General features: G+C 39.9%; 1 protein-coding gene across 1 annotated transcript; it reads right to left on the reverse strand.

Annotated features, from left to right (window-relative positions):
• Positions 1 to 2251: 2251 nt before the first annotated feature.
• On the reverse strand, positions 2252 to 20449 carry nectin3b (nectin cell adhesion molecule 3b). Its single transcript, XM_073478858.1, has 6 exons — positions 20296 to 20449; positions 10328 to 10675; positions 8732 to 9031; positions 7411 to 7528; positions 6934 to 7085; positions 2252 to 3481 (listed from the first exon to the last, which is right to left on the reverse strand). The coding sequence occupies exons 1-6, from the start codon at positions 20372 to 20374 to the stop codon at positions 2805 to 2807; spliced, it is 1674 nt and encodes a 557-aa protein (XP_073334959.1). The 5' UTR covers positions 20375 to 20449; the 3' UTR covers positions 2252 to 2804.
• Between the last annotated feature and the right edge of the window lie 575 nt (positions 20450 to 21024).

The raw sequence follows: 21024 nt of genomic DNA on the forward strand, positions 1-21024 counted from the left end.
CTATGAAATGCTTTATAAACCATTTGTTAAGCAACTGTTTATTAAGTTGCAATAGAGGGTTATAATACTTTGCAAATGGTTAATAAATACTGAGCATTTCATCTATAAACATTATTCGGTTGGCTATTATAATGTTGCAACTGATGTTTATAAACCTTTACAATTGTTTAATAAATGTTTACAAAGCATTTCATTGTTAAGAGCCAAATAACTAGTAATTAACTAAATAATTATTAGTTAAATTAACTATAAATTTGCAATTTATTTTCCTACTTATTAAGTGTTACAATCTCAAAACCAGGGTGCATTAAACCAAAACTTTATGTACACCACTAGTGTTGTGTGAGGCGTTATTTTCATGTAATTGGAGTGAACTGAAACTTCAGGTAGTTATTGGAAAGGGACGCTTCTGTCTATGATGATAAATGACTTCTAGGGTTCTGCACAGCGCTGAACGCACGGATGAAACTACATGAATTGCAGTATAGGGGACATATTCTCTGCCTGCAAGTTACAGTGGCACATTATCAAATCTCACTGCAGCCTATTCACTGCACAAAATTCACACCCTGACAAATAATTAGCGAGGGCTCATAACAATATAACTAATTCCCATTTTGACGACTGTAATATTAAAGTGGCCTAAAGCATCTTTTCACTTCTATTTCAGGCTACAAGACCCTGTATACAACAGTGATACGTTAATTAATTTATATAAGCTTATAATCAGTTGTTAGCTAGTCAGCAATACTTAACGTGAGACACTGTCATCATATTTATACATACAGGTTAAACAAATATTTGGCATCTGGCAGCAAATATTGAATAGGTGACCGTACTACTAACGTTGGCATGTATTCACAACACTAGTGGACATGGAAGAAACTGTTGGATCTCCTCCATGCTGCCTGGTAAATAAGTGCATGTGTCAAAAAACAAATCTTTTTGAGTACCTGATCACATAAAAAAACCAAACATTTATCTTTAAACCGTAATAAAATAAATTTCTCCTCACTTCTATCACAGTTCTGTGTGTTTTCTGTCAAGTTCTTGATTGATCTTGATTAGCAATAAAATGTCGCGGTTAACAAATGAATACAGATCTGATTGTAAAGCCAGAAGAGGGTGTATTATTTTATAACTATTCAAAGGATAATTATGAGTGAAAGATTTAATGATCAAAATACTCTGTCCCCTCTGGTGAGCTGAAGATAAGAAGCTGAGTGCAGGTTTTGATAACCACAGGTGACAGCACATCCATCACATAATGTATATTTTACTGTGGTAGTACTGGTAGTAATAATAAATGCTATATTAAAAGAAAAAAAATAATTAGTGAACATGATTAGAGCGTGCAGTTGAACACATGGATAAGTGACAATAAGCCTATTAATGCCTCAGATTATAGTTGTGACACAGTCCTGTCTTGTTTCTACAGATTACTGAGAGCAGTGAAATGAGTCCATCCGTGATTATTTGTGTACTGGTTGCCCTCTTGAATGACTTCTTTGTGTAACAAAATACTTTGTGACTAAGAGGCCAGCGTATGGTGGCTGCCATACTGTAGCCTGCTTTGAACAATGCCCCTGCTGACGGCTCTCTTGAACTTTCAAGAGCCCTGGTTTGGTGCCAGAGTGCAAATTCTCAAACACATCCATTTAAAATCTGGAGGATGCGTTTGTGGTTCACTGAAAATGACAACTAATCTGAAACTCAAAATCAAGAAGTCACACAAATGTTCAAGGATTAAACAGAAGTATTCCAGCGCATTTAAACTCAGAGGATTTTGTAGCACGTTTGCATATCAAGGCTAGACTGTTTGATAAACCCAGCCTGTTGTTACAGCGGACTGTGCCTCCTCTGTGCAGGCCTCCCTGCTCGTCCTCTCTCCATCCCTCCCTCGTGGGGATAAAAGATGAGCTGAGGACATATAGTAGAAATGCTCTTAAGGTTCCCACTCTAGGCCATCAGTTTTAAAAGGGACATTGCTGGGACATCAGTGGTCAAGTCCTCGAGCTCTCAAGTCTCCCATCATTGCAAGTTACATAAAGGGTAGACACTTTAGTAGAATACAAATTATGTGGTCGTATATTATAAAGTTTTGCAAAAGGCAGTGCAATAAGTTTTTTGACCATGGATCAGTGTGTGTCACCAGGAATTCTGTTTCTCTGTGAGGTCTTTTCTTTTTTTAATTAGCCTGTATGCCTCTGCTGTGTCCTACTGAGTTTTGGAAAAAAGGCCTCTGACCATCTGATTTTCATGGCTTTACTTTCAGTCATATTCAGAGTCAGAGCTCTTTTAAACAAAATCAGCGTAAGCAATATCTACACATAGAAATAAGCAAGTGCCACATAGCCTGAGAAGGCTGATTTTGTAGAAAACAAAAAACCCTTTCTTTTACAACAACCACAGGTGATCTGAACCCCCAGGGTTTCCACTCAACTGAAAGACATCAGTAATGCTAAATAAACTGGCAGTCCATGTAGTAAGGCAGAGACAGCACATACATCATGATCCTTAGTTAGTCTCTACACACACAAACTAGTGACACACCCTCTTCTGTCAGCATGTAGACTGTCAAAGTGGCTGTGCAGTCCACAGTCTGTCCACATCAACAACATAAACGTTTCATCTCAAGTGTCAACCAGGACGCTTGGACAAAACAAGGGAACTACAGAACTGAGATTAGTAGAGGTGTGCATGTGCGTACAGAAGAGAGATTATGTGTTTTTTTCTCCCTAATTTAATAAATGAAAATTTCAGGTTTCTGTCATACGTCTGCTTCTGCAGGACCAGGTAGCTTGTCAAACGTACCACTCCCTACGCGAGATGACAGAGCCGTCTGTGTGAGAGACATAGTCCCCCTCGGGCCCGCTATCGTAGCAGTCATCTGACATGTAGGGGGAGCCGTTTCCCTGTAGTTTAGGTGACTGAGGGTATCTGGCACATCGGGGCTGCCGTGGACTAGAATACTGTGTGTGTTCACGTTGGTGGTGGGGACTCTGCTGATGGCTGTGTTGACTGCTCTCCCTCATCGCCCTGGTGTAGCCATTAGAGGGATACTCCTCTCCATTGTAGTTGCTATGGTGACGACGGTCACGCTCCTGCTTGAGCTGGCGGTCGCCCCACTCTTCTCGGTCGTGGTCCCGATGCTTGGAGCTGCTGCCTGCTTTGGTAGGGTGGAGCTCGTGCTGCGTGGGGGCTTTCTGGAGGTCATTGGGGCCCAGGTACTGCTTGGTGTAGTAGTTCCCGTGGAAGGTCTGCTGCTTCCGTAGGTAAAAAACGCCAACCAGAGACAGCAGCAGGAGCAGGAACAAGGCCCCGCCCACAGCCCCACCCACTATGGAGCCGAGATTACTCTCAGGTAGGGCTTCAAGAGTGGGGGAGCTGAGGAGCACATGCCCCTTTTCATCCACTAAGGTGGAGGAGGCAGAGCCAGTTAGGACAGGAGCAGTAATGGTGGAAGGCATGGTGGGAGGATCTAATGGAGGGAAGGAAGGAGTGTGAGAGGGAAGTAGAGGGTGGAGGGGAGAGATGGACAGACAGAGAAGCAGAGAATGTCAACTACATCAAGTAGGGATAGGTTGACAAATACATCAACTAAACTACCACACAAACGAAACTATGGAAGTTTGCACTGCCGGTTCTTCAGAGCTCGTGGGTGAAGTCTTTAAGTATTAAACAATGATGGGAAGTACAACATAAGAATCTAGTATATGGTATAATTGGCTGAAAAATCTGACATATTAGATGATGGAAAAATGAGAAAGTGTGTTTCCAGCAGGGTCTGAGCAGTGCTTCGATTAAATTAAAGAGCATCATATGATTACATGAAACGGCACAACATCCTCGGCAAGATTTCTTGTCACCATAAGATATAATCCCAACATGCAAATATTCACTTAAATCTTTAAACACAAATATATATGTATTATTTGGACAAAGCAGGCCATGTTGTTATTCGTTCAATAATATCCAAAAAGTTAGTGCAATTCTTTTATAGACTGTTTTGGACAGTTTGTTGTTCTGCATTGGCATTCGAAGAACTTGACTGAATGGATTGGGGTGCAACTACCAAAGGTAACTCACTAAGAGTGCACAAAAAAGAAGAAAAACCTTAACAGGTTGCTGACATGCCATATTTTAGGATGATTTGGCTCAGTTAATGACTTTGCTAAACCCAGTTAGTTTCATTTCAGTTCAGTGTTTCCTTCAGTGTAATGGAGTAATGGCTGGGGATGTTTATAACAACCACCACCTTGATGAGCGCAGCTTTGGATCAGGTGACTAATAATTTCTTGCTTTGTTGGCAGGGGAGTTTTTGGCAGTGTATGAACTCCCTTAAACTCCCTGACTTCAGCGACAGTCAGTAGATGATCCAAATTTAAATAAGAGCCACAACTGTAGGTGACTGAAACACCGATAAGGGTGTGAAGGCTTGTGGTCAGGACCGTAGGGACACAATATCCACGTCGCTGTAGTTTTACTGCTTGTTGATACCAACTTCAACTACTTTCAAAGCAGCCTTAAAAAATACCAATGGGTTATTATCACAATTTGTTGATGTTAAATTGAAGTATTAGTACATATAGAGAGCAAGACCCAATTCCAATACACACCTTGCCAGAGGCAAATTTCAAAACGAGGGTTACGTGGAACCTTTAATACAAGCATAAAACTACTAGTTTGCTGATGTCTTGGTTGCTAACTAGTGAGCTGGTGTAAGGGGAAATTATCCTTGTTGAGGTAGAGGGTTACTAATTCTCAGAAGAACTTTAGACTCAGTGTGATGAATCAGATCTTCTTAATACATGCAGCGTGGAGAGAAGACCCAAAGTGTTCTCTGCAGTCTTCTGTTGTTTCTGACTAAATACAACAGAGTAGGGGTTACATACTTTTACGACAGTTGTTAATCATTTCTTCCCAAAACAATGACCCCCTGATGTTTGTGTTGATCATGCCTTTCCCAGGACAGTGACCCTTTGATTTTTATTGGACAGTAAATGTCATCCTATCTACCTTCCTGTAAACACCTCAGGCAGAGAGAATTGCCCCGCATGTGACTTTCTGACCCTTGAAACCTACGGGGGAAGGGGAATCTCCCCTCCTCTCACATCCTGATGTGTTCTCTACCGTACATTGATTACTGAATTCAAAACTATTTAATTTCTCACACTGGCTTATGTTAGATTGTTACAGAAATGCTTATTTGTGCTAGACAGTCGTGCATTTTGACAAATTGAAATGTGGCATTCCTTGCCTTTGCTACCAATTTAATTTAGTTACATTTCAGGTGCCGCACGCCATCAAAGTTGCTGCACTTCGTACCACTCCTCTAATATCAGTGCAGACTGGCAGGGCAGGACCATGGATTACTAGTGTTAGCCTATAAAGCAACACTAGTGGCCAGGTAATGAAGCGCAGTGTTCCTTTGTCTTTGATTACTTGACTGATAGCATGAAGTTGTGAATGAATTGCGTGCGTCCAGGCTTTTCTATCTCCATTGGACAAATGGTATTGTGATAAGACAGGGATTGACCAGCTAACGCAATAGAAAATCACCACAACTGAAGATGGCATATTGGAAATGTCAGGTTAAATGCCAACTGATGAAGTATGAGACTCTGGAAAGATTGTCCCATTTCCCCCTTGTAACTCTGTTATGAGGGACAAGAGGGGACTTGAGCATGAGGGATAATTATTAGAAATGGGATCCATTCCAAATGTGGGACTTACTGATGTGACAGGAGACTTTAAACACATATCGTCCCTAAATTTCTACTATGTTGGTGTCAGCAATTTTAAAAAGTGCATAACCAATGTACTTTATACTGTATATTGCATGCATAAATTGGACGAGAAAATGTATTTAGCACCCTTCTTTTTCAAGTATAATGAAGCAGAGCCACCATTTCACTACAGCACTATTACAACACCAACCTTAAAATGAACTGGATTAGTGGTGATGGCCGGAAAACAGAAAAGCCATAATCAGAGGGAGCTACGGTAATGGAAAGAATGCGAGTCTAAAAGCTTTAATGGTGCTGCAAGATTGCTCTGCCACTTTAACCTCAGTGCCAAGCCAGATGTGAGGAAAAGATTCACATCTGAGAGATGACAAACGAGAACTCAAAGGTTTGCAAGTCTCTAAGTGTATGAATTGTACAACTCCATGCAGAGCCAGTGAACTGACACATGTGAGCACAACCACAGCAACACACACAACCAAGGGTACGCCAACACATGTAAGCTTGCACACGCCCGTACAGGTCCTCTCAAAGGAAAATGAAATATGGATGATAAATAATAAATAGGAGTTGAAAAGAACTAGTTAATGTTTTATGAATCTGGGACATCATCTCACAGTCAGGCTGCAGGCTTTTGCCTCTCACTGCATGACACATGCAGAAATAAAAGAAACACAGAAAGGAAGAGGGAGAGATGTAAAAGAAAATCACATCATAATCAGAACTTCATTCAGGACGAGAGCCTCCACAGACAGACAGATTTGGAGAAACTAGAGGAACATGCTCCTCATACACAACAGAGAGACGTGACACACTTAGATGCCAAGCCGGGAGGACAGAGCAGAGGCAGAGCACTGTGGTCTAGAGAGGGCTTAAACATTTGCAGCTGTTTGGCCCAGGAACTCCCCTTTTGAACATCTGAGACCTAATGTTAATTAAGGCTAATCAGCGTGCAATTAAGACTAAATGAAAGGGTCAAATATTATCAGTGCCAACACACTGTATCATGGGTGAATGCTGTCAGTACGTACAGAATGAGCGAGAGTGATACAGTGTCACATTTCAGCTTGAAGGACAATGTCAGAGGCACCGATATCCTCTATGACGTGCGTGCACGCACAGTGCTTCCTGGGGGAAGAGCAAGCAATAGGAGTCAGCTGTGTCCCGGTGTGTGTACTCCGCTCACCTTGTATGAGAATGCGCACATCACGACTGCGGAGGTTGATGTCATTGGCAACCTCACACCTGTAAACTCCCGAGTCATTCCGCTGGAGGGGACGCAGGAAAAGCAAAGTGCTGTTCATTATTTCCACCCCTTCTGGCATTTCACTGTCCAATCTATGATGCACAAGAGACGCAAACATTAAGAAAGACACACCTCCAACAAGTATCCTGTAATGTAATCATGCATGTGACATTTAATGTGGAAGATCTAATAAATAGTGACTTTAATGTTTCGGATGAGTAAAAGATATTTTAAAACATTTAAGAAGTGACTAACAGAACCCTTCAGCTGTTAATCTTATAGTGTGCCTTCAGCAGTCTGTTAGAAATGGCATTTCAAGTTGACTTATCCGACTTCTCAAACTACAAAATGAGTGTTTTGGCTTGCTGGGGCGATTTTTGGAAGGAGAAGGACAATGTCATACAGAGATACACACACCTGATCCATCTGAAGTGATGAGCTGGTGGGTTTGCGTTGGCTTTGCACGTCATTTGAACATTTTCCCGCCCCACATACCAGTCTCCATCATAGCCCACAACTGAGATATCAGGAGCATCTACAGAGAAATAATACAACAAATTGTTTAGCTATCACTACAAACTGAGCAGAAACCTGACAAACAACATTAGAAAATAGTGCTCGACCAGGGTAAATGTTCATTTTCTAAAAATATTTCTGCTTTGATATTGTACTGGCTTTACATCAGCAAACATATGCAAGATGACCGTTTGCTTAGTTTGTGTGTAGTGTTAGATGAAGTCTGAGGACGCTGATGGCCTACAGACATAAAAGCCTGTGACCTCCAAATATGCACTAAGGTGTTTGGTAATCAAAAACATAGTACCGTGCACAGAGACACAGTCATGACATGATGGTTTTCACAATTTCTAACCAAATCATCAGCACCACACCCCATCATGTTTTTTTTGTAGGCAGTATTTTAACAGGTTATACTAATCTATCTCCTCTATCAGTTTCAAATGGTTTAACAGATATTAGCTAATTATCCTACAGAGTACATGTTGTATTTTTAATGTGCCACACATTGAATACGCATAATATTCTTAGCAGTGGCCACCTGTCACAAAACAGTGGGTTGGGAAAAAGTTAAATGTATCTGTCAAACAGAAAAGATTTTCAAGGAGGTAATTTTACCCCTTTCACCGAGCAGTCTATTTGTAGCTGGTACGCAGGGACCCATTAGTGCCCCACAAGGTAAAGATATGTACTCGAACATCTACGGGGGCTTACTGACAGAAAACATTTTCACTTTTGACAGTTTAGGGGCACACACGGACATGTACTGACATAGAAAAGCCTAAAGAAATACAGACTTTGAAAAGAAAAGAAAAAAATCAAAGACAACACCAAGGACAGCCTTTCTTCTACCATAATTAATACCTGTAAGCACGGACTGTCCTTGATTTCCTCTCTGTCAATTCAGCTGTTTTCAAAGTGAATTGTTGTTGAAGTGCTTTAAATAAATCAAACGTCAATACTGACAAGGCCAAGTATAATAAACTGACTGCTGTTAGACGTTAAATAACTTTAGTATCAAGACTGTTCTCCTGTACTTTCTTCTAAAGTAAATAGATGCATGTTTGCCCCCCCCTCAGCTGACATCTGGAGCCTTCTCTTCAACCATTTCATAGACTCTACTTCACCCTCTAATCTACTCACTTAAGGCCTGCAAGTTTATTCTGACTTTAAATGACTTAAAACATTTTTAATGCCAGTGGTTGTTTCACTGATGTCTTACACTGCACATTGAGTTGGTAGGGGATCCTGAAATCGTTCAGCAGCGCTGGGTGGCGGACCACACAGGTGAGTGCGTGGCCCTGGATGTGACGTGTGGGCTGCCAGAGGTAGCGCACTTGTGTGCTGGTTGTGCCGTTGACTTCGTCAAACAGCTGCACTTCTGACTGGCCAAACAGGTTGGACTCCCAGGACACTTCAGCAGGGGGCCGAGCCCGCTCAGCAATGCAGGTGGCCACCACAGTATCGTTGCCACCATCGATCAGTGCAGTCGAACCTGCAGACACGTAGACCTTCGGCTCCACTGTGTTTCAGGGCGTGAGCAAAGACAAGAAAGGAGGAAAACAGGTTGGAACATTAGAATTTCAAGACCCGTTTGAGTGAATTGCACGGTCTGGAAGGTTTATATCACATTTCAGTTTTATAAAGTTTACTTTTACTGCATTCTCTCCCCTGATGCTATTCTTCTACAAACCAATCCAACCCATTATTATGAGCTCTAGCCATCCCTGTGATCTGTTCTGTGGAAAAGGGTTGAGCGAGTACACACCGAGTTTGTGTACCAGCAGTGACAACCTGTGATCCAAAGGCAAACAAAAAGGGCGATCGCTTCCGCAAAACTCAAAACACAGGATTTGTACATGCCATAGTTTGTCCTTTCGTGAACACATAAAAGACAATGACAATATCAAAGTCCTCTGATGCTGTAAAAGTCATTGTTCCCTCTCTTTCCATTTTAATCCACTGATGATTGTGGAAAATGTTCATTATGCAAGTTGCAATGAAAAACTTTTTGTTTTACATGTGTTGTCTGATGTATTGCACACCAGTAGACGAAATCTGTTGCATCAAACAATTTCCTTATTTGCACACATTAGTTAGAACTGCAATGATTAGTCAATTCATTGATTTGTCGATAGAAAGAAAATTGCCAACTAATCGACTAAACCAATCGATTAATTGTTTAAGTCCTTTTTCAAGCAGAAATGTCAAACATTTGCTGGTTCTAGCTTCTTAAATGTCAGGATTTGCTGCTTTTATATTTATGACAGTAGGTGAGGAGTCTTTCGGTTTTGGACTGTGGTTGGACAAAAGAAGCAATTCAAAGATGTCACTTTGGGTTCTGGGAAATTGTGATGAGCATTTTTTGACATTTTATTGACTGAACAATTAAATCATGAAATTAATCGGCAGATTAATTGGTAACAAAAAATCATTAGCTGCAGCTCTACTTGATATATATAATTTTTTTTAATATAAATACTGTAAATATGATTTAAACCATACTGTCCAGCCCAAACACTCTAAAATATATTCACAGTTTGACATTTTGGCTGCAACTAATGATTATTTTCATTATTAAAAAAACAACTTTTTTTCCCAATGGAATAGTTTCTCTATAAAATATTAGAAAACAGTGAAAATGCTCATCACAATTCACTCATTTTGTCCATCCAACTCTCCTACGTTATTCAGGTTACTGCCAAAGTATCAACTGATAAATTCACTGATTAATTGCTTCAGCTGTACATCACATTACCTACAAGAACACATATTTCTTGAAAAGAGTTTTTACACAGAGCACATGTACTTTACTTACCAAGTACGTTGACAGTAGTGCTGGCTTGTGTGTTTCCCAGAGGAAAAGTTGCCACTTTACAGGTATAGATCCCGACGTCAGAAAAGCCCACGTTTTCCAGTACAATGGTGGCATCATGAGAGGAGGGCGAGCGGAAGTATAAGCGCTGCTTGTACTCTGGAGGGATGGAGATGCCAAAATGTGGGTTGTAGACAGCCACTGTGACAGAGCCTGAAGGCAGACGGCGCTCCCAGGAACTCTGGGTAAGGGTAAGGTTGGCGCCCACCTCCACCCTGCAATCCAATGTCACATTCTTCCCCAACACAGCGTTCACCCTCTGAGGCACAACCACCTGACTGCCCCACACACCTGCCGAACACACACACAAAAACAACACTTTAACCACATACAGTCAAGTTCATTGGAAAAAAGGCTTCAATAATTCAACACCAGGATGAAAACAGTTGGAAATTAAAAGCACTTACAACTTGTTAAAACATCTTTAAAAATGTATTATGCCCACAAAATCCTTTTAGCCTAATTTGAACTATAATTGTTAATTTGTACTTATAAAGTTCCAATGCTTTAAAGTGTGAAAACCACCCCCGGCAAAATAAATAAACCGTACTGTTTAAAGTAACTAACATCTTAAGCTATTATCTTGACAGCTTTAAAAACGAGAATCTAGATTTGGATTGCTAGTCTTTTATTTAATGTGTTGCAAGACTTATGAAACCTAAACCACCACTTTTAATGACAATAGTACAGACATTCTTCCTTGTATGGAGCAAAGTATTAGAGCTGGAAAAATTTGTTGGTCAACAGAAAATGAATTGGAAATAATTTTGATAAATGATTACCTGCAGTTGTTTAATCAAGCAAAAAGACGAACACTGTTTGGTCCAAGAAAGAGCTGTAACTAACAATAATTTCATTATCATTTATATATTTTGCAAAATAAGTTTACTGTCATAGAAAATGTAAAAAGGTGTATATTCACATTTGTGTGGAATGAATGAGTGAATGCTTGGCATTTTTGATTAATAACTTACATAATCAATAAATAAATTATAAAAAAATGTTGATTATTTTTTAATGATCATCTAAATGATTAATTGACATTAGGATTGATGCTTTTCTGTGTTTTATATAATTTTAAAATTGAAAATATTTCAGGTTCTGAACTGTTCTGACTAAAGACATGTGTCAAAGCTTTTTTTCTGACATTTCACAAATGATGAATCAAAAAATAATGAGCAGATTAATCTATGAAGAACAACATTGTTTGCTGAAGCCCTAATTAATATTGCAGACAATTAAGTTTTCTGGTTGTAAAGAAATACAGTCATCAATCTAATGCTGAGCAACAAATGAAGAGCACCATGATTGCGTCAGTGAGTGTGGAGTATTTTTGGTGTTACCTCTGACGTCAGTCGTAAAAAAAAAAAAAAAAAAGGGAATATCTATACAAGTTCAGTACCATCGGACATCTGTGAGTATCAGACTGGAATCCAAGCTTGATACCACCACAGCCGGCGTTGGGTTTTTCAACAAATGAAACACAGCTGAGTGTGTGACTGAGTGCTCCATTGATGAAGTTGTTTTGTCTCTATAGCTTTCCTCCTCCTGACCTGAATTCAAGAATTAAAAGCAGGCTGTCTGTACGTCCTTCGTCCAAATATAACCGACCCGTGCACTCTGTCACCTGCACTTGTCAGAAATGTGGCATGTCTCAAAAGCAGAGAGCTCAACGTCGTATTAAGGGGAGTCAAAGGGATGTGAAGAGAACAGACTGAGACGAAGGGAAGAGATATGCTAACACGAGGATGACATCATCGCTGAGAGAAGAAAAAAGAGGGCTGAGAGTGAGGAGAGGCGAGAGCAAAGTCACGTATGAAACAAAAGTGAGAGGAAATGGAAAACCACGATTTTGTTAAACAAAAAAACAGAGAATTACATTACTTATTTAGAAAAGACAATATAACACTGCGAGACTGCCAAAGCCCCTTTAACCAGATCACTAATTGCAACAAGCTGCCAGCAGGAAGACATCATCATAAATCAAAACCTGCTGCGCTGCTTGGCAACTGACTGCAAATATTCCATTGTTGTTTTGCCAAAAGCCGCTCTTTCTCTGGCCAGTCTCCCTTGAAAAGGCCATGTCCTCAAATATTAGAACTGCAGAAGTTTCCCCAACACCTAAAGTACAAAATGTCTATTTCCGTATCTGTCGTTTCCCTGCCATTAGATAAATGGTTAAATCAGTGAGAACACTCCACTTATATGACAGTGTTTCTATTTTTCACTAATGTTTAATTTTCATGTTATAGGTTCAGAGATTCATTTTGCAGTTAGTTATTTGGGATTCCACATAATTAAAAAAACAAAAACCTGATTAGTGTGACAGCTTAATTATAGTGTGACTCATTTGTCAAATTGGAGAATAGATTATATTGTACTGTAATATTGACAATATGTAACAATCCACTTGAGGAATTTAATCATCGCCAATGCAAACTTTCAACACTTTTTATATGTTTGCCCAGATGGAGGTATAAATAAATATGTGCCAAATGTTCAGTTGTGGATATCAAATCTTGGTGGCACATTTTTTGTAGAGTAGGTATCATGAGTCATCGTGTTGCTCATACAGAGAAAGGGCAGCAAATATCAGTGAGGAGATGTTCAGCTGTGGAAGCACCCTTTCTGAATTTATGTGCTATTTAGGGATATGCATTGGTTTCAATTCACGAAGTACATGCAGGCACACAGACAAAAAAGATATGCTATATATGGATTTGTAAAAAAGTTAAAATAATCGACTCATAACAAAAACTCGGCATCAAGTTCAACATTTACCCAACCTAGCCCATGTGGCTACTCTGTATTAAAAGGATGTTTACATTTATGTCTGAAAACAAAAATCAGGCGCAGATTAGTTTTTGTTTGCTCTTCAAACTGGTCAATATGTATATATTGTATGTATGTGATCAATATGTAATCCATTCTGTAATCCACAGTCCTCGTTTGGTACATAAAACCGTAATATGCAAATATGAGAGTTCAACATCTGAGTTAGTCAAATCATGTGAATATTATCTAAAGTCTCAGTCTTCTAGTGCAGAATTCCCTCTTTGTGTTTCACAGTGTCACTGGCCAATCTCACAGTGTCACCGTGGAAACACAAAGAGGAAATACTGTAATGAAAAGACTGCAACTTTGGATGATGTCCACTTGATTTGGCTAACGTGGACTGTTTAATTCTAATATTAGCTTCAAATAAACTTTGGCATGTGTTTTTGCACAGACTGTGGATTTCATCCTCCATCGCTTCCATTGAAATCATGTAAGGAAGAGATCTTGGTGAGTGTGAGAAGTTAGCAGCAAGCAAAAACCGTTTCAATTTATATAATGGCACCTGACAATTGTTTGTCAAGCAAATGTCAAGCTATACTTTAATCCATATGACGATACAGTTTGCTAAGCAATCACCACTTTCATTTCCACTAAAGTACCCTCGGCTGAAAGACATACAGGAAGAATTACTCTTTTTATGACAGATTGAAACATTGAACATGAATTAGATGATATCGGAGTAAGAAATCTGGGTTAGAAAAACAATTTGGGTCAAAAAAAAAAAAAAAACCCTGATTCTGCTGCCAAATGATATCCAAACTCTTGTTTCTCTTTAATACGTTTCTTCAAAGTCTTTGTTCACATGAATTAGTCATTGTCTGCACTATAAAACAACACAGTTTTCTCTTACATGTCACTGGGAGTTCATCATTCCTGCTTAGTTGCTTGCAGAGAAGTGCTAGCAGCCATCAGAGCAAGTCTCTCTGTCAGACCAAACTGAGACGAGGCTACACCACTTTGTGGTGCTGGAGCAGTCTGGATCTACTTTAAATGATTGATCAAAAGTGCGTTTGTATGTGTATTCTTTTCCCCCAGCGCACGGTCAGCTTACAATATGTAATATACAATTCACTCACTTATATGGAAGGCAAACACATGGTGCATATCATGGAGAGATTGCACTGTACTAGAGGGTCAGGGCAGGAAGATGTTAACTTTGAATTTACAACATAATTGAGATAACACATCTGGTCAGTGGTGTTCGCCCATTTATAGTTTTGACAACCAAAATATACACTGTCCAAACATATCCTCGGCAGACTGGATGGACTGTCTGAATGAGCCACCAGTTAAAAAGCCACGCTAAAAGAAAAGGAGGCTTCTCTACTTCCACCAAGGACGAGCGACACTGCTCTGAATAGAGAATTGGGACGTTCCAATACCATTTTTCTTTCCCCGATTCCAATCAACTCCAAAAAGGTCCAGCTTGAGAAAATTTTAACCTCAAGCTTTAGTGATTCAGTGCCTATTAAAATATTTCACTGGTGCCCTCAGTTCAGATTTCAGTGGGTGTATTTGTTTAAAACATGCCGTTTGCTGTCTTGTAGTGCCACTTCACATTGTTGCTTTTACAAATGACCACGGTCTCAGATATGAGTCACACTGATTTTGAGTCCATTCTTGATTAAAAGCTCTGTTTTCACTGTCTATTATCTCCAACTGTTGTCTGTATATCTGTCTGACTCAAATCACAGTGCTTAACGCGATACACAGATTTGATTGGCTGAGGAGTATCACATGCAATTGGTTCCGAGTTTCCTGGGCCGCTAGTGCTGTAAAGGCTAGAAAAGCTATGTCGATTAAATGCAATAATTCTTAGAATTTATCGGTTATGGGTGTAGGTCTGGACAGGATGGCATCTGGGTCCAGACCCGGACAATGGTCTGCCTTTTAGTGATCTCAGGGGGGATGGAGAGACATAACAGGTCAATGAGGGAGGTGATTTTGCAAACAAGGGGGATAGCATCCCCCCTCAAAAGGCCTACTGCTGATACCCATTCCAAAGTTTTAGGCAATATCAAAGGGATTGACCCAAGCAGATATTTGCTTTAGTTATTCAGTTGTCAATGTGAATTAGTGAGTATCCAGCATAAAAGCGATTAAGTCAGGTGATTAAGTAAGGAGGCGGAGAGCTGACAACACTTAAATAAACTGGTACTTAATTGCCCATACTGTGCATGTCACCAGTAATGCCCCACGGCAAGGTACTTAACAGGCACTTCTGCAGCGTTTCCTCACACAAGTGGAAACATAGTATAAGATTCAAACTTCCAGGATGTACCCACAATGCAAAGCATTTGCTCTGAAACTTAATTAAAAAAAAAAAAATTATATATATATATATATATATATATATATATATATATATATATATATATATATATATATATATATATATATATATATATATATATATATATATATATATATATATATATATATATATATATATATGTATATATATATATATATGTATATGTATATGTATATGTATATGTATATATATATATGATTGGTATAAAATATGTGAAATGCCATATTAGACTCCAGACAGCGACAACTGTACAATATACTGTAAGTGATCCTCTGCCTCAAGTAGAAAACAAAATTTTACAACTTGCTATATTTGTCAGGATGAGGCCAGATAGCAGGAATAAGAGCAGAGTAAGAGCAAGAAAGCAGCATTTTTCCTGCACTGAATATGTAACGGAGGAGGTATAGCGACCATATTAAATTTTTATTGGTGACACGACGACAACCTTACATAAGCATGCCCTCGTTTTCTCCAACACAGAATAAAAAAGTGATGAGAATAAGGGCAAAGTCTATCTGATCTTATATGCAGCCTGTCTTGACATAGTCACAAGAACGTTTTCTCTCTTCTTCTGTGCTTTAAGTTCTCGCAATCCTCAAAGAGAGAAGCTACTGTAGACACTTTCAGTTTGGTTTGCAAATGCAACGCAATGTCTCATTCTCTCAAACACACACGCACACACACATACAAGAAAACAGATTATAGATATCCTGGCATCAAGGACACATTGCTCCCTGGGGACTCACTGCTGCTCGTTCTCACTTTAGTCAATATTACCTTCACATGCACCACTTGTGTGGCAGCAAGTGTATTAATATGTGTGTCTTGCCAGAGGGCAGTGTGTCTTGTTAAAAGTGGAAATCAGAACATAAATGGTGATGGTGTTAGGGTGGAAGTGGCAGAGCCAGCTGTGCAGGGCAGGACAGGCTAGGATTGAATGGTCGTTTGACAGCGTGGCTTATCAGACCCTCAAATCAACTTTTTGCACATAGACAGTTTATAACTGGCTTGATCGAGCTGCACAAAGGGGCACATGCACTGTGGTGACGCAATACGCTTTTCTAGCTGACTGCAAAGGGCAGTAATGCAAAAGTGTAGAAATGCTCATCATTTCTACAACAAGAAAAGGACAAAATCAGCTGTATGATGTCTTGTGGTGTCACAAACAGGTATAGGAGAACCTGACGTGATACAAGCTGCAGGTCTTAAAACTTTTAAACACTAAAAATATTCAAATAAAACTGGCTTTCAAATCATTTTATGGAAGTAAAACAGATCATGTATAGTGCCAATGTGGTGGAGGATTAACTGCAGCTTTTCAGACAGTGCTAGTTGATTCTTTATGTTTTTATGATATGTATATTTTTATGTGGTTTAATCTGAGCCATTCTCATCAACCCCTATGTGACATCCGAATAAATACTGCCGCTGCTTTATGTGTGCTGGATGTGCAAGCAGGAAATTGTTGGCTAACATGATAACTTTAAAAGCTGAAGCTCATTTGTGTGGCTCTATATCTGTCAGCCCTAGTGGCCAGAAATAAGATTAATGGAGCCTTAATGAAACACAGTGCATCTAAGTAGGAAGCATTAAATCTTGTGAAAACTGGGCTTGTTCCCCTTTAAGACCTAGACATTATTAGCTGTGAGGGTGTGTGCATCTATTTTGCATTCAAAAAAAGGCACAAGGTCAAACTGCTCATTGAAATGTACAGCAGACTTAAACTGAAGCTAGATAAATGGGCACCTGTCTCTGCTCCTTAACCTGAACTCTCCGAGGGAAATAAACAGTCCTTTCAGGAATGCACTTTGGGATCCAGGTAAGAACATGACAGAACATAATGCAGCACTTTAATAATGTGCTAAAAAGGTCTCTGGGTCAAGTCGAGTCTTTAACAAAAGAGTTACAGATCTGTTTATGGGTTCAGCCCGACTGAAGTAGCTGAGAGTTTCTCTTCTCTGTACACTGTCAAGAGGCATGTGCAATACAACTGCTTCTTTTTCACTGAGTAATGGATAGAGCTACTGACTGACTGAGCTACCTTTTGCAATGCAATATCATCCAATAACATAGCCCTGCAATAAATGCCGACCGTTTGTAAAATGGAATAAGAGTTGAGTTGTAAGACTGGAGACTGGTGTTGCATTTAACTGTATTTCACCAAAAGCTGTTCAGTCAACATATCAGGGTTTTTTTCCCCTACCTTCAGATAAAGCAAGAGAAATATGGTGAGAGAATCAGTGTGGTGGACAGACCTGGTGAGTCAGCGAGGGTTCACTATGCAGACATTAGGCCCGTGGTTCTCAAACCTTTTCACATCAACTGACACAAATTAGACTTTTTAATAAGATTTTGTCCCAGGGTTCCCCATCTGATAAGAATTTTGCTGTTAGATGTTTTATTACATAGTGTATGAAATCCATGACTAAAACAGTCAACCTCTGTCATTCTGTCTTATGGATGGATTATAGTGAGAATAGCTGGGGGTCCTTGGACAACCATGTGTTGATTGTCCAGAAGCACAGTTCGTTTGAATTTGGTGTGACATTATCACATAACATACACGAATTGCTTTACCTAACCTTTACCTTACCACTCTAACTAAATTTTGAGAGAAACAGCTATTTTTATTGCATCACAAACAGGACACACCTTTTTTCACTGAACACTGTTTTTTGTAAAAACACAGTTTGGCTAACAGAGCTGGATTGCGGTCACGGAGATAATAAGTAAGTAGGAGGTGCTGGTTCGCAAGCTGGAGACCACACTCAGGCCGATTCTATGGATGGCCGCTACATTCCCCTGTTGTTCTTTCATTTGGACCGGATAGTAGGGGTGATTAAAAATACAGATTCACATAAGAATCACGATTCTTAGGATAATTCAGAATCTATCCACAAATGTCAAAAATCGATTTTCTAGGTGTTAATTATTGGTGTGATGTTGACAGAACGAAAAAGGCGGAACTAAAGTGCTAGGGTAGTTCAGCAACTGGACAATTTACAGCACGCACACGCTAGAGTTATCTTGAAGTTCATCTTCACACAAGGCAGTGGTTGCAAACGTTTGTTTAATTTAATGACTGGATAATTACCTCTGCAAGACGAACATTAAGCAGTTTAAGTTTGTTACCGCCGCTGCTCTGCTCCATTCACACGACACTGTAAATTCTCGTAAACATAAAACTGGAGCAAATGACTGAAAATAGTGCCCCCTTTTCTATTCAATCGATAATCAATTTTAAATTGAGAATCGTTTTGAAAGGAAAAATTGATTCTGAATCGAATCGGATCCCCCGAGATCGAATCAAATTGTGAGATTGCCAAAGATTCACACCACTGATGGATAGTGTTCCACACAACTGATCAAACATTTTCAGTGGGATATACGCTAGGCAAGACGTGCCTTCAGCCATGGTGAGAGGGTTAGGATTTTGGAATGACTGTAGACTCCACCTTATAACAATACAAAATAAATAATAATAAAAAAAAACATGTATAGGACTGTATGTTATTGAGCTACTATCTATTATCCCTAATGCTATTATCCCGATAATGAAAACTCACCATGATCAATGCGATCCGCGACTGATCTTATTGGCTGATATTGGCCTATCACAGATATATTGTACTGACGCACAGTATATATTGTGTGATATGGCCAAACATAAAAAATGTTGTTTTATCAGAACATAAAGCGGAAAAGAATGTTCAGAAGTATTTCTAATTATTAAATTCCCTGTTGTTCACTGTGTCAGCGCACTGACGTCATTTAAGACAAAGTTTCTTGATAAACCCTAAAATACCCTGCCTCCATTGCATATATTAATCTCAAGCACATTTGAGTGATCATTGCAAAAAAATGTGCATACATCAGCTTTTTACTCCCAATATCAGTAATGGCCCCAAAAGTTGCATATCAGTCGGGCATAAAACACATTTCTTATTCATCAGCAAATGTTTTTGTTCTTTTTATCGAGGTAAGTAACACATCCTATCACATATTGCAGTATTCACCCATGCATGTTCACACACTGTGCTGACTTGAGAGTAGACATGAGGTCAGTTAAGACAGAGTTGGAGCTACACTGAAGTATCCTCCCTCTACTCAGTTTTTGGATTTGAACACGGCAGCAGCACTTGGCACAAAGTTGGCGTGTTTCAGGGTGGAGTTAGTCAATTTCCCACCCCTTAATTAAACCATAATGAGCTCAGGCTGCACTGCAGGCACATGGTGGCTGACCCTCATCCCAACCTGAGAGGTGCTGACATTTAGCATTGTCTTCTCTGATGACACACAGATAAGTTCATCAACATTTAGCAAAGGCAGACACAGGAACAGCACGATGTTAAAATGTTTCAAGAGCTAATATGGCTGCCAGTGAACGTGCAAAGACCCAAGTGTAGGTCGGGTAACGTTATGTATATCACTGATAATCAGCGCCTGTGCTCCCCGGTTCTCACAGACTGTTTGAGCCGCGGGTCGCACCATCATCCGCGCTGCTGGCGGTGGCTAGCTACCGCTCCGAAGCGTTGCAGTGAACTTGTAACCAAGTTTCCTTTGGTCCTTAAATGACACCTGCTACACCTGCCAAACTTGACACTTCAGATGATCCACACTTAAAAGCACACGGCGGTAGCTAGTTTTGAGCACTTAATACCCTGCATGATGCGCGCCACGGTCGGCTCCCTCACAAAACTTCTGTGTACCGTTAGTACAACAAATGAAAAGAAACTGCCGTACAAAACACCGGACTCACCTGTTATACTGCACAAAAGGTGAATTAACGCGAGCCTGCCCTGCTGTCCGAGGTAACTCCGGTGAGAAGGCGGTAACATTTTCAAAAAGCAGTGCAGTCTCCTGCTTCAGGACCCAGGCGTAGGCTGCATGCCAATTTAACGGTATGTGCTGAACAGAGGAACCTCCTCAGCAACAACTCCGAACTGCATGTGGACTGTACCATCTGCTCCGCACGGAGCGGGGGGGCCGGCAGCTCACCTGACAATGGAAGTTAACGGTCATTTGTCGAGAGCCGACAGCGACATCCCCCTGGAGGAGTGATCCATTAGAATACACATTACGTCATCTCTGTTGATAGCCCGACATACATTGATTAATTAAATCACTTTATTCTCGCTGTCTTTGCCGGGTGCTCACTAAAGACACGTGTTTTGTTTTTGTTTTTTTCTGTTGTTGTTGTTTTTCTTAATCGCTGACAGAAAGGATGTATGTTCAGTCTGCTTTCTCTGCTTTTCTGTTTGTAAGTTTGTCACTGATTTTAATACAATTTGGTGGCAAGTTAGGACAGTTAATCAAGAATCAGTGATTGATTTTTGGTGCTAATGAGGAAAACATTTAACATACACAAAGCACATTTTCTGTTATTATTTCATGATAAACGGTGAAGAAACAATTCATTTCTTGACTGCTTGGTCCAATCATTGGTGGTCATCCATATGGTCCAACCATGTGTCATATGGGTCATGCC

Source organism: Pagrus major, chromosome 13 (genome assembly GCF_040436345.1).
Source record: "Pagrus major chromosome 13, Pma_NU_1.0".
Classification (NCBI taxonomy): domain Eukaryota; kingdom Metazoa; phylum Chordata; class Actinopteri; order Spariformes; family Sparidae; genus Pagrus; species Pagrus major.